Raw genomic sequence first — 27066 nt, forward strand, 5'->3', positions numbered from 1 at the left:
AATTAGTTGAAGAAGAACAGGGAGGCTTTAGGAGGGGAAGAGGTTGTGTAGATCAGATATTCATTCTTAGCTCTTTAGCGGAAAAGTTTCTAGAGAAGGGAAAGAAGTTGTATGCGGCTTTCATGGATTTGGAGAAAGCATATGACAGGGTGGATAGACAAGGATTGTGGAAAGTGTTAAGAATATATGGAGTAGATGGAAAGTTGTTGAATGCTGTGAAGAGTATGTATGATGGTGCTAAGGCTGCAGTGCGTGTGGATGGTGAACTAAGTGAATTTTTCTCTTTGGGGTTGGGTTGAAACTTGGATGTGACATGTCTCCATGGTTGTTCGATCTGTTCATGGATGGGGTAATAAAAGAGGTACAAGGTAGGGTAGTGGATGTTGGAGTGGCCCTGGTGAGAGAGGATAGTGTTTGGAAACTCCCTGTACTGTTGTTTGCAGATGATACTGTGTTGTTGAGTGAAGATGAAGGGGAGCTGCAAGGTTTGGTGGATGAGTTTGGGAGAGTGTGTAAGAAACGGAATCTAAAGGTGAATGTAGGGAAGAGTAAAGTGATGGTCTTTGAGAGAGGTGAAGTCAGTGAATGTACAGCGAGGTTGGATGGTGAGGAATTGGAAAATGTGAGTACATTTAAGTACTTGGGTAGTGTGATGAGTAAGGATGGAGGTTTGGAGGGTGAAGTGCTTGAAAGGGTACAGCAGGGAAGAAAGGTTGCTGGTTCTTTGAAAGCAGTGATAAGAAACAGGGAAGTGAGCATGGAAGTGAAAAAGTCACCACATGACAGTATTGTGATACCAACTCTAACATATGGAAGTGAAGCTTGGACATTGTTGGAAAGACACAAGTCAAGAGTGAGAGCAGTGGAAATGAGTTATTTAAGAGGAGCCTGTGGAGTCACATGGAGAGACAGGTTGATGAATGAGGATATAAAGGAGTGTTGTGGTGTGGATGTGGATGTAATAGGAAGTGTTATGAGGAACACACTGAGGTGGTTTGGCCATGTGGAGAGGATGGAGGGTGAAAGACTGACGAAGAGAGTGTATGTGAGTGAGGTGGATGGGGGAAGAGGGAGGGGGAGGCCGAGGATGAGATGGAGGGATGGGGTGGAGAGGTATATGAGAGAGGGGGGTGTGAGTTGGGAACAAGGCAGTGAAATGGCGGGGGACAGGACGACGCTGAGGCGATTTGTTTGTGGCCACCCCAAACGGGATTGAGGCATCTGGCAATAGATAGATAGATAGATAGACTACTTGTTAAGCACCTGCACTGTTATTTAGTGATAACAATAGTGTTTCAATGGTCTTTCATGCAAGAGTAGAGACCCCAAAAGGGTATGATGGCTGCATTATGTTGACACAGTTTACGAGTCACAAGTTTCAATATTTCGCACGAAAAAGTGTCACTTCACTTAATATTGCACACTGCACAATTTTTTAAGCACCTGCACAGTTATTTGGCAATAGCAGAAGTGTTTCATTGGCCTTTCATGCACAAACTATAATGAAAGGCGTGATCACAGCCAATGTAAACACTGTGCACCCATTTTGATTTGTGTCCGCACAAGATTCTCGGAGGCGGTTGTCAAAAATATTGGTGTAGCAAAATCGTGATTCATTTTTTTATGTTGTACCAAGACAGGGTATAACTTTTTAATCATTGTTGTAATGAGTTATCACGTAATGAGGTACCGTATAACAAGCCTGCACTGTATTTGGTTCTAGTCACACTGATGTCGTATATCTCACTGATTACCACAGTTGATTTCTTTCAGCTAGAAAGTGACATCTCATGTTGGAAGGAGGCTGAAGCTATCTCCGTGATCCCTGGTATTAGTGATAACCAGTGCTGGGCAGTTGCGCAAACACTTGCGCAAAGTGCAATTGCGCACCCTCGCGCTTCGGTGATATCGTTTGCGCATTGTGCACCGCACGAGACCATGCGCAATTTTGCGCTTGTGCACATGAAAAGGCAGGTGCGCAAGTGCAAATTTAGTTGCGCTTCGTTTTCGTTTTTAATTTTTTAAAGGCTCCAACATGCTTGCATGTGTCGGCCTTGGTCACCTAATGGCGGCTCTCCACGCTGCACGATCCATTGCAGCCTCCCTGTTCAGTCCCGTAACCCTAAAGTCACACTTAATGACCTCATCCCATGTCTTTCTCGGTCTACCCTTCATAACCCCACCCCCAATATTAACACTTCTCACCTTCCTCACCCAATTATCATCCCCCATCCTCTCCACATGTCCAAGCCACCTGAATCTACCTCTCCTCATCACAACACCAGTACACTCCAGTCCCATCCTACCTCTCAACTCTTCCATTGTAAACCCAACCCCTCCAGGCCTTGGACGCAGGGACGCACTGCACATCCACCTAATCATTGCCATTTCTGTACGTCTGAGTCGGCAAATATCTTCCTCCTTCACTGCCCAGGTCTCACTGCCATACAGCATTACACTCCTAACACATGCTGCATACAAAGACCCCTTAGCACGTAGGGAGAGCCCTCTCAATGTCAGGAGAGGCAAGAGCTCCCTGAACTTCCTCCAACCACTTCTCACCCTAGCCACAGAGCTAGCTCCAGCCCCACCTCCAGCACACAACATGTCTCCCAAATAACAAAACTCTTCCACACACTCAAGCGATTCACCAGCAAGTTCAATCCTTTCACGTCTGACAATCTCCTCCTGCTCACCCCGGCACGCCGTACACATAAAATCAGCGTTATCTCGCAGTCTACCTCTGATACCACTACATCTCTTATGCACCCATTTATCACACACACCGCACAAGATGGAATTACTTCCCACGCCCTTATGGCAAACTACACATGGCCACTCTCCCTCGTCTTTGATAGTACCGCCACCAACCCTAGATATCATCACTTTTGTTTTATCTGCATTTACCCTTAAACCCTTTTGTCCCATACCATCTCTCCACTTCCTAAACCTTTCCTCCGTCTCCCTTTCATTCTCTGCAATCAACACCAAATCATCAGCATACAACAACTCCCACGGGAGTCCATTTCTAAAGTCACGTGAAAGGGCTTCAAGTACCATGATAAACAACATGGGACTCAAGACTGACCCCTGATGCACACCAACATTCACGGAAAACTCATCACTCAAATCTCCATTCACTCTCACCTGGGTGTGAGCACCCACATACATGGCCATAACCACCCTAACCAGCCACTCCTCCAAGTCAAGCTTTCTCATTGCCCACTTCACCACCTCTCAAGGGACTCTGTCAAAGGCCTTTTCCAAGTCAACAAAAACAAAATAAAGATCCCTTCTCCTGCCAATATATTTTCCCTGAAGCTGTCGAACAATGAATATGGCATCAGTGGTCCCCCTACCTGGCATGAACCCAAACTGCATCTCATCAATATTCACTCTTGCACAACTAAATTTGCGCTTGCGCACCTGCCCTGTGGATTGAGCACTGCACAATCCAAGGGACACGTGATCTTCCAGGGGACACGTGGTGGGAGCTTCCCGCATGGCTGGACAAGGGATGGGGGAGACTGGGGCGGGTCGCGAGGGTGGGTTGGTGCTTGGTGGGGGGAGGTGGGAGGGAAGGGGGTAGTAGCATTAATATGTTTCAACAGATAATGTATTTTTAATATTTTTAAATTATTCTATCTATCTATCTATTGCCAGACGCCTCAATCCCGTTTGGGGTGGCCACAAACAAATCGCCTCCAAGTCGCCCTGTCCCCCGCCATTTCACTGCCCTGCTCCCAAGTCACACCCCCCTCTCTCATATACCTGTCCACCCCATCCCTCCATCTCATCCTTGGCCTCCCCCTCCCTCTTCCCCCCTCCTTATTATTAGTAAATGATAATAAATATACATTATTTATTACCCCTGGGGGTAGGGGGGGTTTTCAAGAATACTCCCCCAGCATCCCTGCTTGTCGTAAAAGGCGAATAAAAGGGTTGGCGGAGGGTTAGTGCCCCTCCCCGGAAAACAACTAACTAAAAAAACAAACAATAAGCCTCGGACAAGGACTGACCAAACGATGATGACCCAGGACCGGACAAAGGACTTGGTAATTGGTACTTGGAATGTAAGAGGAGCGAATGATGAGGTGAAAGAGAGAGAGATCGTCCAGGTGCTTGAGGATGCGAAAGTGGATGTATGTGGAATAACTGAAACCAAATGGAGAGGAGAAAGTGTGAGAGAATGGGAGTATGGATGGGGTATATGTGCAGGAGTAGGTGAGAATGAGAGGGCAAAGGAAGGAGTATGTATAGTTGTGAGTAAAAGGTGGAAGAGGAGCATAAGACAGTATGGATCAGTTGGGTCAAGGATTGTGTGGGTAAAGTTGAAAGTTGGAATACAAATGTGGGCGATTGTGTGTGTGTATGCGCCAACGCAAGATCGTGCAAGAAGAGTGAGAGAAGAGTTCTGGACAAATGTAGAAGTGTGGATGGAAAAGTTTGGAAGGAATGAGAGAGTGTTTTTGATTGGTGATATGAATGGTAAAGTTGGGAATGTGAAGGTGGATGGAATAGTTGGTGAGTGGGGTGTGCCTGCTGAGATAGATGAGAATGGGAGTGCGTTAGTGGACATTTGTGCTGGGATAGCCAATACCCTCTTCAGGCATAAAATGATCCACAGGTATACATGGCGAGTGATGAGAAGGGTGGGTGGTGAACTGAATGAAAGGAAGGCAGTGATTGATTATGTGTGTATGGATGAAAGGATGCGAAGATGTATAATGGATGCAAGAGTTTATAGAGGTTGGGGGAGTGGACTTTCTGACCACTGCTTGGTGGTGGCCAGAATCAAGGTCCAATTAGAATGGAGAAATAGAAGAAGGGAAAGACGAGAGGAAGGAGTAGTTGCAAGGAGAGTGGAAGGGTTACAAGAGGATGAGAAAAAGGCAGAGTATAAGGGAGAAGTGGAGGAACGATTGGGCAAATATGAATTGGAGCAGATGGGAGACGTGGAAGGTGTGTGTAGGATATTTACAGAAGAAATATGTGCAGCATGTGATGTGGTGTGTGGAAGGAAGAGAAGACGGAGGGGGGTGCAAGGAACAGCGTGGTGGACTGAAGAGGTGAAACAGGCTGTGGCACAAAAGCAGAAAGCATACAATGAATGGATGAGAAATAGGGGCGTGGAAGAAGTTGAGAGGCGGAAGAGAGAGTTATATGTAGAAAGAAAGAGAGAGGTGAAAAGATTAGTAAGAGAGAGTAAGAAGAGAGTGGATGAGGAATTTGGAAGGAATTTGAGTGTAAAGTGGAGGGACTGTAAGAAAATGTTCTGGAAAGAGGTGAAAAGAGTAAGACAGGGTGGAAGTGAAGTTAGCAGGGGAGTGAAAGATAAAAATTGTAGATTACTAGTGGAGAAGGGAGAAAAAGTGAGCAGATGGAGAGAACACTTTAAGGAATTGTTGAACGTAGAAGATGGAAGTAATGCGAGTATAAGTGGCTGGGGAATGGCTGGGAGAAGGAGGGAGGTGAGAAGACAGGAAGAAATCAGTAGGATAGAAGTTGTGGAAGCAATGAAGAAAGTTAAATCGGGGAGAGCCCCAGGAATTGATGGAGTGTGTGGTGAAATGCTGAAGCATGGGGGAGAGATAGTAGTAGAATGGATGTGGAAGATGTGCAGATTGGCCTGGGAGGAAGGTAGAGTCCTGGAGGATTGGAAGTCAGGTATAATTATTCCCTTGTACAAAGGAAAAGGGAAAAAGAAGTGTGTGGTAATCATAGGGGCATTTGTCTTCTTAGTATAATAGGAAAAGTGTATGGTAGGATACTTATTGACAGAGTTAGAGAAAGAACAGAGAAATTAGTTGGAGAAGAACAGGGAGGCTTTAGGAAGGGAAGAGGTTGTGTAGATCAGATATTCATTCTTAGATCTTTAGTGGAAAAGTTTCTAGAGAAGGGAAAGAAGTTGTATACGGCTTTCATGGATTTGGAGAAAGCATATGACAGGGTGGATAGACAAGGATTGTGGAAAGTGTTAAGAATATATGGAGTAGATGGGAAGTTGTTGAATGCTGTGAAGAGTATGTACGATGGTGCAAAGGCTGCAGTGCGTGTGGATGGTGAACTAAGTGAATTTTTCTCTTTGAAAGTTGGGTTGAAACAGGGATGTGTCATGTCTCCATGGTTGTTCAATCTGTACATGGATGGGGTAATAAAAGAGGTACAAGGTAGGATAGTGGATGTTGGAGTGGCCCTGGTGAGAGAGGATCGTGTTTGGAAACTCCCTGTACTGTTGTTTGCAGATGATACTGTGTTGCTGAGTGAAGACGAAGGGGAGCTGCAAGGCTTGGTGGATGAGTTTGAGAGAGTGTGTAAGAAACGGAATCTAAAGGTGAATGTAGGGAAGAGTAAAGTGATGGTCTTTGAGAGAGGTGAAGTCAGTGAATGTACAGCGAGGTTGGATGGTGAGGAATTGGAAAGTGTGAGTACATTTAAGTACTTGGGTAGTGTGATGAGTAAGGATGGAGGTTTGGAGGGTGAAGTGCTTGAAAGGGTACAGCAGGGAAGAAAGGTTGCTGGTTCTTTGAAAGCAGTGATAAAAAACAGGGAAGTGAGCATGGAAGTGAAAAAGTTACTACATGACAGTATTGTGATACCAACTCTAACGTACGGAAGTGAAGCTTGGACGTTGCTGGAAGGACACAAGTCAAGAGTGAGAGCAGTGGAAATGAGTTATTTAAGAGGAGCCTGTGGAGTCACATGGAGAGACAGGCTGACGAATGAGGATATAAAGGAGCCTTGTGGTGTTGATGTGGATGTAATAGGAAGCGTTATGAGGAACACACTGAGGTGGTTTGGCCATGTGGAGAGGATGGAGGGTGAAAGACTGACGAAGAAAGTGTATGTGAGTGAGGTGGATGGGGGAAGAGGGAGGGGGAGGCCGAGGATGAGATGGAGGGATGGGGTGGAGAGGTATATGAAAGAGGGGGGTGTGAGTTGGGAGCAGGACAGTGAGATGGCGGGGGACAGGGCGACTTGGAGGCGATTTGTTTGTGGCCACCCCAAACGGGATTGAGGCGTCTGGCAATAGATAGATAGATAGATTATTTATTAAGATTAGCATATGCAATTCCTTACAAAAACCATTAAAACATATTATTTAAATCATATATCCATAGCCTAATAATTTAAGAGATGTAGTGGTATCAGAGGTAGACTGCGTGATAATGCTGATTTTATGTGTACGGCGTGCCGGGGTGAGCAGGTGGAGATTGTCAGACGTGAAAGGATTGAACTTGCTGGTGAATCTCTTGAGTGTGTGTGGAAGAGTTTTGTTATTTGGGAGACATGTTGTCTGCTGGAGGTGGGGCTGGAGCTAGCTTTGTGGCTAGGGTGAGAAGTGGTTGGAAGAAGTTCAGGGAGCTCTTGCCTCTCCTGACATTGAGAGGGCTCTCCCTACGTGCTAAGGGGTCTTTGTATGCAGCATGTGTTAGAAGTGTAATGCTGTATGGCAGTGAGACCTGGGCAGTGAAGGAGGAAGATATTCGCCGGCTCAGACGTACAGAAATGACAATGATTAGGTGGATGTGCAGTGTGTCCCTGCGTCCAAGGCCTGGAGGGGCTGGGTTTACAATGGAAGAGTTGAGAGGTAGGATGGGACTGGAGTGTATTGGTGTTGTGATGAGGAGAGGTAGATTCAGGTGGTTTGGACATGTGGAGAGGATGGGGGATGATAATTGGGTGAGGAAGGTGAGAAGTGTTAATATTGGGGGTGGGGTTATGAAGGGTAGACTGAGAAAGACATGGGACGAGGTCATTAAGTGTGACCTTAGGGTTAAGGGACTGAGCAGGGAGGCTGCAATGGATCGTGCAGCGTGGAGAGCCGCCATTAGGTGACCAAGGCCGACACATGCAAGCATGTTGGAGCCTTTAAAAACGAAAACGAAAACGATATTTGATTTAAATAATATGTTTTCATAATTTTTTATTTTTTGTAACGAATTACATATGCTATTGTATATCTATATTGAATTATTAAATAAAATGTCTTGACAAGACAAGAGAGAGAGAGAGAGATAAAGAGCACTATTCTGAGAGAGAGAGAGAGAGAGAGAATAAATACCAAGAGAGAGAGAATAAATACATTTCATGATTTTTTATTTTTTGTAACGAATTACATATGCTATTGTATATTTTATTGAATTATTAAATAAACTGTCTTGACAAGACAAGAGAGATAGAGAGATAAAGAGCATTATTCTGAGAGAGAGAGAGGATAAATACGTGGGAATGGCAAAGGAGCGTCCCTTGGGTGAGGAGATAAGGCATAAACTTCGTCCCTCTTCTCTCTCTTATTCTCCATTCCTTCCCTCCTCTCTCTCTTATTCTCCATTCCCTCCCTCCTCTGTCGGAGAGGGAGAGAGAGAGAGAGAGTTGATGATACATTAATCACGTGATCTTTGCCAATCCCTTGGTAAATAAAGGCTGTTTTTCCCGGACAATGACATGCTGTACCTCAGTCACCATGGGTGGTGGGCAGGTTGCTACTTTAGTAAGTTATTTAATTATACCAATATATATTTTACAGTAATTCCCACAGATATATGCAAATGATTTGCGTTGGCGCTTTGCGACATTGCACAAGCTAAATATTAAATTGCGCACTTGTGCAAATTATAAATAATAGAAAATAATAATAAAAAATAAAAGTAAGTAGGTATGCTGTTTTATTTAAATATCTCAATATTTTTCAGTAATTCCCAAAAATATATGCAAATGGTTTGCGCTTGCGCTTTGCGACATTACGCAGGCTAAATATTTGTCAGATTGCGCATTTGCGCTTGCGCAAGGTAGTGAACTGTGGATTGCGCTTTGCGCTTGCGCAAGGTCCTTCTTCGTTTGCGCTGCCCACTACTGGTGATGACATACTTTGATTTTCATTATGTCATAAAATCATTTATGTATTAGATGCTTCTCATACCGAAGAGATCAGTGCCATTATCATATTCATCCATCTGTCATCCGTATTAGTACAGTAAGCTCTTAATATGTCAAGATTTTTTCAAAATATCATAATTTTCAGTACACCAGTATATAAATCAGTTTTATAGGTAGCAGTTGAACTTTAATGGGCAGTTTTCTTTAAGAGGCAGTGGGCTATATTTTGGGTAAATATAAAACAAAAATTACTGACCAGTTTTCATGAAAATTTAATAACAGAAAGGAAACCATAAATTTTATTTGTATAGTAACAAATTTAGCACTGGTAGCTTAAAAATGATCATATTGTTGAATACTTCATAGCTTTGGCAATTTAGATTCAGGTAAAAATTTCAAGTGATTTTATTTAAAAAAAAAAAAAAAAAAAAAAAAAAAAAACTTTCTTTTTCATACACCAAATTCAAACTTTCTGCATACTTAAGTCGGTATCTTAATTGTGTTGTATTAAATTTTCATGAAAATTGGTCAGTAATTTTTATACATACCCAAAATATAGCCCAATGCCCCTTAAGTTACTATACACTTAATAGCAAAGAAATCATCTTAAACAATGTTGACTTGTAGCAACAGTTTCGATACCATAGCACTGACATAACCTATCATCCTGCAACACAGGTGGAGCGTGCAGTTGATCACTTACTACAGCACAGTGGTGGAGTGGTGGACAAGGTTCGGTTTGCAGTCGAGTGTGGGGGCATCTGTGCCACTGGGGAGAGGGGCAAGGGTATCCACTTACGGAATTGGAAAGCAGACAAGCCCATCGATACATCTGTGGTGGTAGAACCCATCATGCTTAATGATACTGAGGCTGGTGAGGAAAATATCGGTGTAGTCAGTTGGGTGGATATATGTTAGTGAGTCTGAGTGGAACGAGGTATGGAAGATCTAGAAAAAATTGGATGGATCGGTACTAGGTGAGACGATATATCTGTACGTGAGTGAGTTTGAGTGGAATTGTGAACTACCTTAAAGAAATTTGGTGGATCAGTGGTGTTGGAACCCATCTTGCTTGGTGATGCTGAGGCTGGTGGGTAGAATTACAATGTAGTGAATTTTGTGGATGCAGTAATTCCTATTTAACGCACTTGCACTGAGCACATTTTTCACTGTAAAACTGTAAATCAACATAGGAACACTTCACATTGCATGTCATTGTTCATTGGTCATTAGCAAGTGGCCAGGATGAGCAGTGAAGGGTTAGGGTTGATACATCTTACACTAGCACAGATCTCAGTATATCACTGTTTCTATAACTTCCTTTTCATTTCGTTTTGTTTTTGAAGGTTCCAACGTTCTTGCATGCGTCGTCCTTGGTCACCGAATGATGGCTCTCCATGCTGCTTGATCTCAGGCAGCTGCCCTATCTAGTCCCCTATTTCTGAGGTCACTCACAATGACCTTGTCCTAGGTCTTTTTCAGTCAGCCTTTCTCAACCCAACCCCTAACATTAACATTTCTCACTTTCTGCACCCAGTTATCATCCCTCATCCCCTCCACGCGCCCAAACCATCTCAATCTACCTGTCCTTATCACAACACCAATACATTCCAGTCCATTCTATCTCTTAACACCTCGATCGTAAATGAACCCCCCCCAGGCCTCGCACTTAGGGACGCACTGCACATCCGCCAAATCAGTGTCATTTCTGTACATTTGAGCCTGCGAATATTCTTGTCCATTACTGCCCAGGTCTCACTACCATACAGCATTACACTTCTAACATGCCACATACAAAGATCCCTTAGGACAGAGGGAGTGCCCTCTCAGTGTTGGGAGAAGCAACAGCTCCCTGAACTTCATCCAGCCACTCCTCACTCTAGTCACAGAGCTAGCTTCAGCCCCACCTCCAGCACATAACATGTCTCCCAAGTAACAAAACTCATCCACACATTCGAGAGAGACACCTGCAAGTTCAGTCCTTTCATGCTTGACAATCTCCACACGCTCTTCCCAACACACTGCACACATGAAATCAGCATTATCTCACATTCTACCTCTGATACCACTACATTTCTTATGCACCCACCTCACAAGCACTGGACAAGATGGAATTACTTCCCACGCCCTTGTGGCAAATCGCACATGGCCACTCTCCCATTTCTTTGACAGTACCACCACCAATCCTAGATACCATCACCATTGTTTTATCTGCTTTTACTCTTAAGCCCTTGTGCCCCGTACCATCTCTCCACTTCCTAAATTTTTCCTCTGCTTCCCTTTCATTCTGTGCATTTAACACCAAACAATCAGCATACAACATCTTCCACGGAAATATATTTCTCAAGTCATGTGAGAGGGCTTCAAGTACCATAATAAACAACAAAGGGCTCAAGACTGACCCCTGGTACACAACAGTATTCATGGAAATCTCATCACTCAAATCTCCATTCACTCTTACCTGGGTGCGAGCATCCACATACATGGCCATAACCACCCTGACCAGCCACTCATTGATCCAAGCTTTCTCACAGCTCACTTCACCACCTCTCTAGGGACTCTGTCAGAGGCCTTCTCCAAATCAACAAAAATAAAGTACAATTCCATTTCTTTCCCATATATTTTTCCAAAAGCTGTTAAACAGTGAATGTTGCATCAGTGGTTCTTCTGCCTGGCATAAACCCAAACTGCATCTCATTGTTATGCACTGTTTTTCTAATCATTCCTTCTAGAACTCTCTCTGTTACCTTAATTATCTGGTCTAAAAACTTTATGCCTCTGTTTTTTCCTCTTTCCAGGGCATCACCATTCCCCTTGTACACATTTACAATTCCACTCTTCAACCAATCATCTGGGACAACACACTCATATATAATTGTATTTATCAACTCAGTGACTAACCTCACTCCTATATCTCCTGGTCTTCAACATTTCAGCACTCAACCCAGACACATCTTCTGCCACCCCATCTGCATCCTGCCTATTGCCCTTTTGGACCTTAGTATTTAGTACACACTGATACCTTGTCACCAAATAAAATCATCGTCACCACCACCATCATTGTCCAAAACCATTGTTTTCCTTACAAACAAGTGTGTAGAAGCCTAGAACCAGGCAACACAGTCGTAACAATTATGAAACAGTGACTAGCCTCACTTGCCTTTGAGTGGCATTACATGAGTAAGAAACCCAACCACCCCTCAGATGGAACACATACAGGCTTCATCCAGTTGGAGTCCTGTAACCCACTAAATCATCAGCCATCATTTAATTATATGGTTACCATCTTTTTTATCATTGTTTTCAGCGTTGCATATGATTTTATATTATTAGCCTTGCTTGCAGGAATACAACCCGTATATAACATTGGTTTCTCTTTAGATGATTTATTTATTTATTTGTTCTTATTGTTGGGTGGGGCACTCACCATCCACTCACTTGATGTAGTGCTGCTCTCGGGTGGCTGCCCTTTCCTTTCTCCCCTCCTTCTTCCCTTCCTTCATCTTATGTCTTTCCTTCCGTCATTCTTTCCTCTTCCTTCTGTCTACTGGCGACTCTACACTGAATGACAATCCAAATGGTTTCCTGTACACCAGAAAACCATTTACTACTGTGGGTGGTAACCATATAACCATACTATGGTGCCTGGTGGTTTAGTGAGTAATTAAGGGGTCTCAGCTGGATTGAGCCTCTGTCAGTTCATATCCAAGGGGTGGTTGGGGTTTATTGCTCACATAATGTCACTCAGGGACGAGTGAGGATGGACACTTCCATCTTAAATGTCAGGACCAACTTGCTTAGCCCTGGGCTCCTATGCTCCTCAAGGGACAACACAGGTTTAGATGATGATGATGATTTACTTTTAACATCCACAGTGTTATTGAGGAATAACTGTATGTGTGAGAAAGTTCTGGTGGAAGATGTGAATGACCTAGAAGAAACTGGATAAATCTGGTGGTGATGGAACCCATCATGCTCAACAACAGTGGGACTGGAAGGTGGAATATTGTTTATAGTAGGACAGACTTATAGGTAAGACAAGTATAATCATAATGACCCATTTCATTTCAGAACCAAGTGAGAAACTGTCATTCTGTATGGAGTTGGTGATGACATGTGATGCGTCTTGGGTGAAGGCTCCATCCTGTCTTCAAATGTCATACACTGTTAGGTCATTTCAGGTAGGTGCACTTGTTATGCCAGAGGTTGAAAGACAGTTATCTCTTCAGTCCAGATACAAACCAAAGTATCCCGCTGAATGGTTAAAACTTCAGTCAGCACAGTCAGAGTGGATATCTGGATAGATATGCATCTGTTGTCATCATCATCAGCCATTACAAGTCCACTGCTGAACAAAGGCCTCCCCAACGTTCTCAACTAATTCCTTGACCGAGCCAATCTCTGCCACATTTCCCCTGCATTTTTCTTTATCTCAACTCTCCACCTCCTGTCTGGCCTTTTTCTGCAACGCTTACAATCTCTTGTTGTCCAGTCAGTCAGCCTCTTGCTTCATCAGTTATCCCTTATTCTTGCTACATGGCCTGCCCACCTCCATTTCTCTTGTTTTATAACTTCAGTAAAGTCTTTGATGGTAGTCTGCTCTCACCCAAGTTGATCTTTTCCTGTCTCTTAACACGTTGACTGCTTATCGGGCCATCGATGTACCGAGCAGAAGTTTCTCCCTCAGCGTATTGGTACATCCTTGACCCGAATGTCCCTTTTCAAAAACTTTTGAAAACGTGAGTATATAATCAATATTTATTTCCATTTGCATTTATTAAAGCTACAGATGTGCTGCAATGGTATTATTTAATACAAAAATACTTATACATGGGTAAGTTATTGATTAATAATCAGCTAAAAATTTATTTGTTTTTCGTTCATCATTTTTTATATAAAATCAGTTTTCACACAATACAGTTAGCTCAAATGCATTATAATCAATATCATAGAAAGGCAGGTATCAAATATAACACTTATGAATGCATTTCTTGTATAAAAAGTAAAAAATCAACACTCCGTTTTAAAAAAAATTGAGATAATATTTCATAAAATAAAACATAGTTCCAAGATGCACAAGAAGCCTGGTAACAATTTATAAACAAAGTAAATGAATTACATAATGTAACAGTAACTGTAAAGGAAAATACTGCTAACTTAAAAAAAAAAATTAAAAATTTTAAATCTTATGATAAATGAAGGTTATATAAAACATACAAAAATAATTAACTATTACACTATATGACTCGTAATTTGCAAAACTGAATATCCAAATATCTAATTTTTGCCCTGTATTATATAACCTATTAGTATGAAGCTGCATGCTTTTCATTGAAACATGAAATACAAAGGTGGGGTTGTCCATCACACCCAACACAGAAGGTTGATACTCGCCTTGGAGAGAGATAGATAGAGAGAGAGAGAGAGAGAGAGATGTGCAGCTTATTGAAATAATAAGACATATTTTATAGGTACTAACAGGTATATACATTAGAAAATACACATTTTTCTAAAGTAATGAAATGGTACATCAATGCACCAATTCGCAGAGTAACAAGATATCATCAGTAGGTCGGGTATTGGTACCCTGATGCACCGAGGCAACCTCGGTACATCGATGCACCAATACGCGAGGGGAGAAAAATATATTAGCGGTCGGCGATTCAGTATACATATGTACCACGACTTTTACTGCTCTAACCAATGCACCACCCTCTAAGAGTGAATCATACCTCCTCTCCCTCCGAAAGTCCAACAGACACTGGCAGGGGAGCGAAGTGAAGTTGACGCTGGGAGGGCGAGAGTGCAGGGTTGCCAAACGCGGCGAACGTGTTAAAGATATTCCCAACATTGACTTTTCCATTGCTGTCTGAGAACGAACTAGTTTATTTTCAATCGATTTTGTTAGTTTCCAGATCTCACAAATGTATGTCATAGCTGGAATTATGCATTCATTATACTCTTTTCGTTTCATACATATTGGGCTAATGTCTCTATGTTTACCAAAAGCTTTCCATCCAGTTGTAATGCGTCTTTTTACTTTGCTGTCATGATCTTTCGTTAATTTTAGTATTTGCCCCTATTGTACTCCTCGACTTCTTCAGGAATTTCTTTGCCTATTCTGATAACGATCTTTGGTGTATGTGGATTAAACATTAGCTTTACTTCGATTCATCTTTAGCCCTACTCTGAGACTTTCATTGTTCAGGTCATTTAACATTTCCTGCAATGTCTCTGCTGTTTCTGAGATTTGGACAATGACTTCTGCAAATCTTAAGTGGTTTAGCTTTTCTCCATCTATATTTACTTCTTTGGCCTCCCAGTCTAGCTTTCTGAAAATACTTTCTAGGCATGCTGTAAAAAATTTAGATGAAATTGTATCTCTCTGAAAAAGGGTGGATAAGATACGAAATAATGTGATTCGTGAAAGGTGTGGAATGTGGAAGTTGGTGGGCACCAGAATTGAAGAGAGTGTCCTGGGATGGTATGGTCTTGTGGAAAGGATGGATAACAATAGAGTGGTGAACAAGGTATACCTGAGCAAATTTGAAGGGGGGAGGAGGTGAGGTAGACCAAGGAGAAGGTGGAAAGATATGATGGATGAGTGTTTGAGGAAGAGAGGTTTGGAAGTCGGTGAGGCTAGGGAACTGACAAGAGATCGAGCTGGCTGGATGAATGTTGTGAGGAGAAGTGCATGATCAGGGATTTTGGCACCCCTTGTGAGCATGGCAGCATCTGGATTGACTCAATCGGATACATTTGTGTGAAGCTGCAGAATGTGGTGAATGTTTTTGGCGTATCCGGTAGAGCCAGGATTCTGGGGGCTTGAATGATGAGTGAATGGAAGTGTGGCCCATTTGGATTGGGCAAGTTTGTGCTGTCTGGACATTGGTACTCCTCACCTTGCCCTAGGGTGGGAAAGGAGGTCCGAATGATGATGATGATAGTGATGAATGTATCTCTCTGATGCACGCCCGTCTCGATCTTAATTTTTTCTGAGTCTGTATGCATTTTAACTGTAGCAGTTCCCTGTTTATATATGTTTTTGAGCATTTTGACAATGTTCTCATTTACTCCTCGTTCTTGCAATGAATTTATAAGTGCTATGTGCTCCACCGACTCAAAAGCCTTTTTGTAATCAAAAAAATCGTAGCACAGTGGTTTATTATATTCAGTAGTTTTGACAATTAGCTGATTCTTTGTGTGTAGATGATCAGTAGTCGAATAACCGTTTCGGAATCCTTCCTGTTCACGAGGTTGGTTTTCTTCCAGATTTATTTTGTTCATAAGGACTTTAGTGAAGAGTTTGTAAATAACTGATAATAAGCTAATGGGTCGATAATTACGAAAATCTTTTGAATCGCCTTTTTTGTACAGTGTAATGACTGTTGCATTATACCATATTTTGGGAATATTCTTCTTTTTTATCATCATAATCATCATCATCATCCAGACCTCCTTTCCCACCCTAGGGCAGGGTGAGGAGTAGCAACATCCAGACAGCCCAAGTTTGCCCACTTCAATGGGCCACACTTCCATTCACACATCATTCAAACCCCTGGAATCCTGGTTGTATCTGATATGCCAGAAACATTCACCACTTCCTGTAGCTTCACATAAACGTATCCGATAAGAGTAAATCCGTATGCTGTCATATTAAAAGGGGGTGCCAAATCCCTGATCATGCACTTCTCACAACATTCATTCAGCCAGCTTGATCTCTTGTCAGTCCCCTAGCCTCACCAACTTCCATACCTCTCTTCCTCACACACTTATCCACCATATCCCTCCACCTTCTCCTTAGTCTACCTTGCCCCCTCCCTCCTCCATATTTGCTCCTTCATGTAGTGCCAACTTTAACATATAGATCTGAGACTATGGTGTGGCATGAAAATGAAAAGTCAAGAGTGAGAGCAGTGGAGATGGGACTGCTGAGGAATGTATGTGGAGTACAGAGAGTGGATAAGATACGATATAATGTGATTCATGGAAGATGCAGAGTGAGGAAGTCTGTGGACACCAGAATTGAAGAGAGAGTACTGAGATGGTATGGTCATGTGGAGAGAATAGATAACAATAGAGTGGTGAAAAAGGTATATTTGAGTGAATTTAAAGGAGGGAGAAGGCAAGGTAGGGCAGTGGAGAAGGTGGAGGGATATGGTTGGTGAGTGTGTGAGGAAGAGGAGTATGGAAGTCGGTGAGGCTAGGGGACTAACAAAAGATTGAGCTGTTGAGTAAATAAGTGGGCGAGCCTGTTCTGTACTTCCACTCCTGCATCCAACAGTAAATCTGCTACTATTCCACCTACTTTTGTCATGGTCACCAATAATTGCTCTATATCCTTGACGTTTAATTTCATTTCACATTTCTTCAATGAATCAAGAAAAATAAGAGTATGCTGATTATTGATTAATGCCAGTTTTTCCCAGTGTAGAGTACTAGCTGTATGGAAAACACTGACATACAGGAACATATCCTTTAATGATGAGGAATGCCTTGACATATATAAGTAAGTATAATTCCTTGAAGGCTTGAATGTGGATTAGTGTATTATTGGATATATGATTTTCTGTAGGTGAGTATTGATCCTCGAGGGCTAGAACGTGGGCGAGTATACTTCACCAGCGTCCGAGCCTATGATGCCAACAGTGTAGAAAAGGGCTGCATGTTTGAGGTGCCCATCACTGTTGTTGTGCCCTGCATTGACCTCCTTCATGGTTATCTGTATACATGGTGAGTACAGATGGCTTGTATTGATGTTTGTCACTTTTTGTACCCTTATTTATTTTTTATTTTATTTTTTTTTATGCCCATATCATTCTGTTTCTCTTCTTAATTTTCATCACTGTACCTCTTCTTAATCCTCATCCATCTGCTACCTTTCTTAATCCTCATTTCAGTCTGTTTCTCTTCTTATTTCCCTATTTTAGTATGTGTTTCATCTAAACCCCATGAACCAATGGAAGTTTTTTTTTCTAATTCTTCCAGCTGGTTTCAGGCTTTTTTATTCAGATTACCTATATACCATACTTTGTCAGTAGAAACCATAGAAAGTAGAGCACAACTTAACTTCTGCTCCTTTGCAGCCCCCGTCCACATACCGGTAACACATATCCTCTCCCCTTTAGTCCAGCTGAAGTGTTTCGTGCTGGCCACATTCGTCGTCACTTCCTGTATGTGCCACTGGAGGCCACCTGGGGCGTTGTTACACTTAAGGGGTCACAAGCGGACAAGTCTCAGCGGTTTACTCTTCACACCGTCCAACTTAAACCCCGCTCTAGTGTCAAGACCCTAGAATACTATAAGGTGAGTGGTGATGGAGATTAGAGCTGTATTTGCTCAAATGATGGATGTTTTCCAGTATATCTTTCTTATTATCATATTTCTGCAGCTGGTACAGTATTTTCTTGGATGTTGTTTTTAGTAGCCATGTCAGTATTAGGTAAATTATGCAAGAGATGTACTGTAGGTGTATGCAAATAAATCCCCAAGGAACTGATACTTGAGAAGAGCCTACTAAGCCCACAAGATTATGGTCCTCAAACACTGTATGAAATAAGAGCAAAGTGGTGTTTACCTACCCAAAGGGACCAGTATACCTCTCTATATGTGTGTTCTACTTATAGTTTATGTACTGTAAGTACATTGGGGTGCTATAGAAGGATGCCTTCATGGGATGACACTGATGCAATCCAGACATCTCTGCTGTCCATACACATTCCCTTCAGCTCCCTCTTATATCGTATGAAAGGAGGAGGATGAACTGCTGGAGAAGGGCCACATCAACCTACAGTCCTTTAGATTCATGGTTAGGTGAAGCTTGGGCCTCAGCAGCAACATAGTTCATGTGTGTTGTTTTAGTTGTGGCTCCAGGCTTATCTGGATGTGAACCTGGTGTACTGCTGTCTGAAGTTATCTTTCTCATCATTGTCCTCTCAGGCGATTGTGGGGGGGAAGTTGAGGGGCGATTATATAATGCATACATATAACTGAGCAGCAGAAACTGTGCGAAGGCTTCCCTCTCCAGTTACGTACTGGAGATAATCTTTTACTCATTTTAAGTAATCTTACATTCATAGCAGTTTCCCTTCACACTCTGGGAGATAGCGATTCAGTGACAGGATTGTACGGACTTTACTGCTGGTACATGGGCTGTGTGCCCTCTGCTGGGCCTGTCTAATTATATAGTGATGTATTTCTTTGTGTATAATTCAGGTTGTGAACTTGGACAGCCAAGAGAGCAGTGTGCATGTGATTAGCGTACGTGGAGGCTATACTCTAGAGTTGTGTCTGGCCCGCTGGTGGTCGTCACTTGTAGATGGCGAGGTGGAGATCTCCGTCCAGTTTCACAGTCTTCGCCCCTCACAAGAGGAGGTAAGTCAGAGAGGTAGATTAGATGAGTTGACTTATATCAGTTCTCTGTCTGGAGAATTGCTACCATAAATCTGTTCCCTCTCTTCACAAAAACAACCTTATTCTTTCAAAGTTTTATACCCTTCCTGTTGTTTCTGGTACTTTACCAATAACTTCTTCAACAATTTTCCATTCATTTCTTTCCTTTCTCTTTTATGCTGTAGTGGCTGTTAGTGTGTCATCATCTAGTGAAGATGAACTCTGCTCAAAACTTTTGTTTTTTAGCCCCACTCGTGACAATTCATGTGTTACTCTGTCTTCGATCCCTACATTGTTGTCATGCATGTTATTAAAATTTCATCACATGGCTTACTTTCTGACCTCTGATTCTCAGCATTTTGTTAAAAAAGACTCCCTTTCATTCAGCTGCCAATGTATCACAAAAGAGTTGATTATAACTCAAGACGTCCTTTTTTGTTTCCAGGTGACATTGTTGTGCAGTGAGGGTGTGCAGCGAGTGGATGTTCGGTCAGGTCTCAGAACAGAGGAACTTTCACCACAAGCCGTCCTCAAGCAGCATGCACAGGTTGCTTCAGTCCGCTTCCAGTTTTGTATTTTAATCCTTCCAGTATAGTAATGTCTTTTTTGGTTTATTCTGCATCTGTTAAATAGTTTTATTCAGCAAAAAAAAATAATGAAGCAGTTAACTAGTGTGAGTACTGGTGTGTACTGAGGATTAATGAGATATTGTCAGTATTGTTTATAAGTAGGATCAGAGACACTGCCATGCACTGAACTTAAGAAATAGTGGAGGTGGTTTCATCATTAAAATATCTATGTTGGTATAAGGTTTCTCTACACTGATTGACAAGCCAAATGATTTCCTGTCTATTATGAAACCGTTTATTATGTTGGGTGGTAACCATATAACCAAACTACACTGAGTGACAAGCTAAATGGTTTCCTGTACACTGTGAAACCGTTTATTATGTTGGGTGGTAACCATATAACCAAACTATGGCGCCTGGTGGTTTAGTGGGTAATTAACACGCTTCAACCAGATTGAGCCTGTGTTGGTTTATATCCAAGAGGTTGGGGTTTGTTGCTCACGTAATGCTGCTCAGGGATGAATGAGGCTGGTCACTCTCATCTTAAATGTTAGGATCAGCTTGCCTAGCCCCGGGCTCCTGCACTCCTCATGGAGCAATGCAGGATTAGATGATGTATGTATGTTTTAGTAGGGACCAACTGATTACTGTATGATAAATTGGGATGAAGTGTTAAGTAGGGACCAAGTGATCACAGAACTTAACGGGGAAGTGATGGGAGATCATGCACCTTGGAGAACAGTCATCAGGTGAACCCGTGGAAGCTCCTGTTATAAATGCATGCAGTTAATTTGCATTTAAAGATCATCATCATCATCTTTATCATCACTCTCATTTTGCCTCATATAAACAGGAGCATAGGGGCCCAGAGCTAGTCTACTCAGTCCCAACATTCAGGGCAGTGGTGACGAGTCTCACATTTAAAGATGCTTCTCGTAAATTGTTTTGTTGCTAAATTGCTTATTCATTAATACCTTTCTTCATTTAGATTTGCCTGTGATTCATTATAAAGGTGGTGTGAAGTCAGTAAGTTTCTGTGTATGTGTGTGTGTGTGTGTGTGTGTGTGTGTGTGTGTGTGTGTGTTTAAGAGCCAGAAACATGTCTCATTTGAAGTTGTTTTGGTTAAAGTAGGATTTTTTCAGCACATACAAAGCTTGACTTCTAAGTGTGGACTAACTGTGTATGTAATTTTAACCCATCATTCTTCTTACCCTATAATATGGTATTGTAATTTGGATCTTTTTGTGGCTGTAGGTTGTGAGTCCAAGTGAGAGCCGAGTGGAGGTGCTAGGTGGACAAAGAGACACCATCCCAGGATATCGACCCATCTACCAATTAGTCTTGTCCTACCCTGTCTCTGTATCCAAGGCAGCAGAGGTTTGTAGTTATTATAGAGTGCATTCTTCAGTCATCTTCATCATCGTCGTCATTGTCACTATCATCATCATTGTCATTGTCATCTTCATCATCATCATCTGTGTCATCATCATCTTTATCCTGACCTCCTTTCCCACCTCAAGACGAGGTGAGGTAGGGTCTGGAGAGCCAGAAAAAGCATGATAGAGTGAGATACTGACCAGAGTGTGCCTAGTTGAATGAGCCACACACTTATTCATGCACCATTCGTACCCATGGAATCTGGCTCTTCAGTGATCCATATATTATCAGGATTCAGTGCATTATGTTATCACCATTGTAGAAGTTAGGAGTGTAGGTAGTTAAGAACCTTCTTTGTATATTATAGGTTTTTAAGTGGTTGGTGTAAGCAACATTCCTTTTCATTCTTCAGTATGGCATATTATTTTGGTTCTGTACCTCTGACCACATACAACAAATTTTGCCTTGTGTGCTGTTATATGTTGGTTGTGAATGAGTTGTAATACTGTACGAATGTTTATATGTTAAAAAAGGGAAAGAAAGAAAGAAAAAAACAGGAAGCAAATTGTAATTACCTGTCGGAGGGTCGTAAGGTACAAAAATATTATACTGTACAATTATTGTACTGGGGTAGCTGTTTATGATCAGTAAATTTTTTCCTATACAATACCATGTTATGCAAAAGTAGTTATGTTACAGTAGTCAGCTTTTACGGATTTTTGTTATCTGGTCTAGCCATGCTAGAAGTTAAATCAAAGGTGTTTACTTAACCTGAAGTAACTTGGTGAGTGTGGAAGAAAATGAGGTAACCCAAATTCATCTGTTTTAGAGTCACAGTGATGTACATTAAGCTACAAGAGCAAGTCAGGTTCCTTTACCTTACCTTCTGTTGAGAAGTGAGTTTTAGCATTGAAAAAACTATAGATAAAATCCATAACTAAATGACTTGTCCAGTTTTAGTCATAATAAATATTAAATTACCCTGAACAGGTAACTCCTCGGTGTGCACTGTTGAATGATGTGCTGTATGAATCAGCATTTGAGAGTCAGCTGTGGATGTTGTATGATCACAACAAGCAGCTGATGGGTAGTGGTGATGCATACAGTAGCAAGTATAGTCTCAAGCTGGAGAAGGGAGAGTACACAGTGCGGCTTCACGTCAGGCATGAACGATCTGACCTACTGGAAAAGTTGACTGATCTTCCTCTTACCATCCTGACAAAGCTACCCCAGGAGGTAAGGAAAATAGGAGTGTAATGAAATTGGATTTATTTAGCTTTCAATAGATAGCTAGATGGTTGTAGCAACAGCCATTTGGATCAGTTTTCCCCCTAGAACCAGTAATATAGCTACCGGTATAGCATGATCATATATGGTAGAACTGTCTGCCCACATCAGATGTGTTCAGGCTGGCTGCTACAGTACATACACAGTGAAACAGCACAGCTGAAGTGATTAATGTTATAACACCATTTGTTCAACCATGCCTTTTACAGGTAAAGCTGGATGTGTACACATCATTCAATGCTGCAGTAGCTAATGGAAAAAAGGCACAGGCTACTACCCTCAGTCCAGGCATCAGCCAGCCTATCTACCTGGCAGCCCCCAGCCTCTCAGATAAGTAGGTTCTTCTCCCTGTCTCACATGGCTTGTAATTTTGCCTTTACTCATCTGCTTCACCCTTTATCTTCTTGAGTTTCTTTTGCTTTCTTTCCTTCACGTTGTTGTCATTCTATCATCCAGGTTTACTTTGCCCCACTCATTTACTGTTTCATTTCAGCACTCTGTGCATTACTCTTTAATTTTCTGTTCCTCAGCCTTTATTTGTATATCCTCTTATTTTAATAGTCTTTACCGTATCCTGTTTCTCCCTTTTTTGCTCTGATCGTCACCATTCACATAAAACACATTAGTAACTTCCGTTCAGAAAAGAAAGTCTGAACAAATGTTTTGTCCAGTTTTAGGGTCCATTATGACACTTTCTAGAGTAATTTTTTTTTCCCATATACTTTATCTTTGGTACTTTATGCAATACTTACTGCAAGTTATTTGCTGTGCTATGATAGTAATGTTGTAGTATATATTAACTGAATTAGGAGGCAAGGTGGGCCAAGGAGAAGGTGGAGGTATATGGTGGATGAGTGTGTTGAGGAAGAGAGGTATGGAAGTTGGTAAGGCTAGGGGACTGACAAGAGATCAAGGTGGCTGAATGAGTGTTGTAAGAAGAAGTGCATGATCTGGGATTTGAATCCCCTTTTAAATGTGACAGCATTCAGATTGACTCTATCGGATATGTTTAGGTGAAGCTACAGAATGTGGTGAAAGTTTTTTGGCTTATCAGACAGAACCAGGATTCCGGGGGCTTGAACGATGAGTGAATGGAAGCGTGGCCCATTGGATTGGGCAAACTTGGGCTGTCTGGACGTTGCTACTCCTCACCCTGCCCTAGGGTGGGAAAGGAGGTCCAGATGATGATGATGATTAGGAAGTCATTGTTTCTAACCAGTATGAAGGAGAACACATGCCTGTGAATAATTTGTTGTGTATATGCAGTATATAGCCAGGCATACCGGGTGATCCATATGTAGTGCTACACTGGAAACTCTCTTGGCAGTACTGTATCTCATGTTTGGGGAAAGTCTTAGACAGCTGGTGTGGGTGTTGGTATGGCTTTAGGAGTAGGAGATGAATAAATGATGCAGGGTAGACATTGATAACGCTGCCTGGACCATCTGTATTATACATGAGATTGCCCAGCGAAGTGGAAGAGAAACGTTGTACAGTACTGTGTTTGGATCACCCCGTATTTATCGCCAACCTCTTCTGTTTTGGCTGTGATGTAGTAAAGAGTATTTATATATTTTAGATTGATATGTTCCAGTAGATGAAGAAATTTATTGCCTCATAAAATTCCATTTTACCATGTAGTAATTTAAGTTAATCTTAACATCATATTTTGATTTTGATACTTTTTACCTACCGTACTCTTTCTTTGTTGTCTAAATGGGCATTAGAGTTTGGATGGTAGTGGTGTTGGTGATGATGATGGTGATTGGTATGTGATGATGCATATTCATGATTATATTATGATTCACAAAAGAAATATTTGATCAGATTGCTGTGTACTTTACCTAAATGTTTTAAGTATTTTTTGTTTACATTATAGCCATATAGGCGATATTGGTAAACAGTGCATTACAACCTAACGTTTTCTTGCCAGGACGCTAAAGGGGCTTGGCCTGACCCCCGGCCAGTGTCTGTTAGGTACACTGTCGTTTGCCAAGGACGAGCTGGTGCGGAAAGCTGTAAGTAGCCACAAGTTTGGGCCCATACGTACTATGCCGGTAAGAGCACCAGCTTATCCCCCTCCCTCATGCTTTCTCTCATCAGGTGCTTTCTTCACTACTGTATTTTCTTACCTTCATTCTTTGCCATATAGAGAGGCTGCTGACCCATGAGTTTTATTTTGCTTCCTTACTCTTCTTACTTCCCAGCACTCTCACTCATTTCTTTTTCAGTTCAGTAGTAGTAGTTTTACCTTATTTGTCTGCTAATGGCAGATGATGATGACTGAGCAGTGTTATACAATTTTTAGTTTCATCAAAAGATTAGTAAAAGTCCCTCACTGCATTGTCATTTCATCATAATGATGATGACAGTTAAGTAGTTCAACTCATTTTGTGATTTACAGTTTAGTTAATCTCAATAGTACATTGACATCTTTTTTTGTTTATTCTGGCTGCTATAAGTTAATTTTATTTAGCTTCGAAAAAAAAAATAAATAAATTGAAGGGGTTTGTAGCCATAGTCATTAACTCCTCCATTGCATTAAGAGCTTTGACAGTTTACTCCACTTAGAGTAGATCTCTTTGTTTGATGGGGTTACCAGTCTTTGGTGGCTTTGTGTCTGAATTCATGAATGAATCATCAGCTGGTGAGGCTGTTACCTTGTGTGCCTGTGTGTGACTAGATGTTTGGTCTTGCTTTTTGTTGGTAACCTTATATCTTAGTCATCTGTTCTTTACCTCTCCCAGTTTCAGTACCAGTAACTCAGTGTGTTACATTCATACTTATTATAATAATTGGGAATGAAAATGGCATGATATGGTGAGTTACTACATGAGAAATGAAGGAGCTTGTTTTATAAACTGCAAAAATGAATGGATCAAAATTCCAAGGACATCTACAATGAAAGGATTGCATCTCTGTGTAATTTAACACATAATGAGAATGAGATTCAAGGCTGTTCACAAATTGAGTTGGTGTGAATGAGATTTCTGGTGGAGAGGAACCAAAATTTTAAGGCTTGAAAAGTAAGTGATTGGATTTGTGGCCCATGTCAATTGGAAGTCAGTTGATAGTTTCTGCCTCTTATTTTTTATTCTTGTTGCTGAAGAAGATAGTTCCTTTAAGAAATTGTGAGAATATTTCCCATAAGAATCACAGTAATCTAAGTCAAAAAACAGTATATAAATCAGCCTAAATAAGTCTAAAGTATCAACAAAATCAGTTAAAAAAAAAAAAAAACCCATCGCATAACCGGGGACTGGTCATCATTAGGTGGGTAAGGGTGTTTTTTTTTCCATCGCTAAGGCGGGGGATTGTATAGCAAGGTATACCTGTGTGTATGATACAATATATCTATATGTCTGTCTGTCTATTTGTTTATCTATCTATCTATCTACCTATATTTTACATTGCTAAGGTGGGGTATTGCATAAAGGGGGATCGTATTGCAGGGCATACCTGTGTGTATAGTATATCTATAGTGTATTTATCTATGTGTGTATCTGTCTGTCTGTATCTGTCTATCTAACTATAATTTTTCGACCAATCGTTATTCAACAATTCGTTTTTTGGCATAAATCTATACCGTTTTTCATTGTTCAACATGGTTATCCCCACCATTTCGACAATTCAAACCATGCTAAGTCTGTTCTTTGCTCTGCTAAAAATAATTTCATCCGTACTAAATACTCTCATCTCTCCAACTCGAATTCTTCCCTCTCCTTCTGGCACCTTGCCAAAAACCTTTCTAACAACTTTACCTCATCATCCTTCCCTCCTCTTTTCTGATGGTTCTGTAGCTATTTCTTTTTCTGATAAAACAGATTTCTTCGCTCAGACATTCTCCTCCAATTCCACTGTAGACGATTCCAGTGCTGTTCCTCCATCACTTCTTCCCTTTGACTTCCTCATGGCTGACATTAAAATTTCTTCAGCTGATGTATTTTCTGCCATCACAGGCCTCAATCCTAACAAGGCATATGGGCCTGATGGAGTCCCTCCTATTGTTCTCAAGAACTGTGCTTCTGTTCTTACACCCTGCATAGACAAACTCTTTCACCTTTGTCAACTTGTACCTTTCCTTCTTGCTGGAAGTTTGCTTTCATTCAGCCATTCCCAAAGAAGGGAGACCATTCCCAACCCTCTGACTATCGTCCAATTGCTATAACAACCTGTATCTCAAAAGTTTTCGAGTCAATTCTTAATAGAAAAATTTTAAAGCATCTTTCCTGTCACAACCTTCTTTCTGATCGTCAGTATGGGTTCTGTCAGGGACGTTCTGCTAGTGATCTCACCTAGCTCTCAGACTCCTGGTCATCTTCCTTTCGGGACTTTGGCGATCGCTTTGCCATTGCACTTTGACATCTCAGAGGCTTTCAATCGAGTCTGGCATAAATCTTTAATTTCCAAACTGCCCTCTTACGGTTTCTATCCTTTTGTATGTGCCTTCATCTGTAGCTTCCTTTCTGGTCGTCCTATAGCCACTGTTGTGGACAACCATCGTTCTTCTAGATTTGTCAGCAGTGGTGTTCCTCAGGGCTCTGTCCTATCACCTACTCT

The 27066-nt window shown here is 41.6% G+C and overlaps 1 protein-coding gene across 1 annotated transcript in view; it reads left to right on the plus strand.

Annotated features, from left to right (window-relative positions):
- TppII (Tripeptidyl-peptidase II) overlaps positions 1-27066 on the plus strand; it is a 60286-nt gene that overhangs the window by 14214 nt on the left and 19006 nt on the right. Inside the window, exons 12-21 of the mRNA XM_080283153.1 lie at positions 9559-9754; positions 12952-13061; positions 17456-17613; positions 18009-18186; positions 19096-19254; positions 19718-19819; positions 21097-21219; positions 22210-22455; positions 22716-22840; positions 24440-24563. Coding sequence (XP_080139279.1) covers positions 9559-9754; positions 12952-13061; positions 17456-17613; positions 18009-18186; positions 19096-19254; positions 19718-19819; positions 21097-21219; positions 22210-22455; positions 22716-22840; positions 24440-24563 — 1521 coding nt within the window. The remainder of the gene's footprint in view (positions 1-9558; positions 9755-12951; positions 13062-17455; positions 17614-18008; positions 18187-19095; positions 19255-19717; positions 19820-21096; positions 21220-22209; positions 22456-22715; positions 22841-24439; positions 24564-27066) is intronic.

The sequence above is a fragment of the Coenobita brevimanus genome, chromosome 96, assembly GCF_032717465.1.
Source record: "Coenobita brevimanus isolate Jiangsu-jjx chromosome 96, ASM3271746v2, whole genome shotgun sequence".
In the NCBI taxonomy this organism is placed as follows: Eukaryota; Metazoa; Arthropoda; class Malacostraca; order Decapoda; family Coenobitidae; genus Coenobita; species Coenobita brevimanus.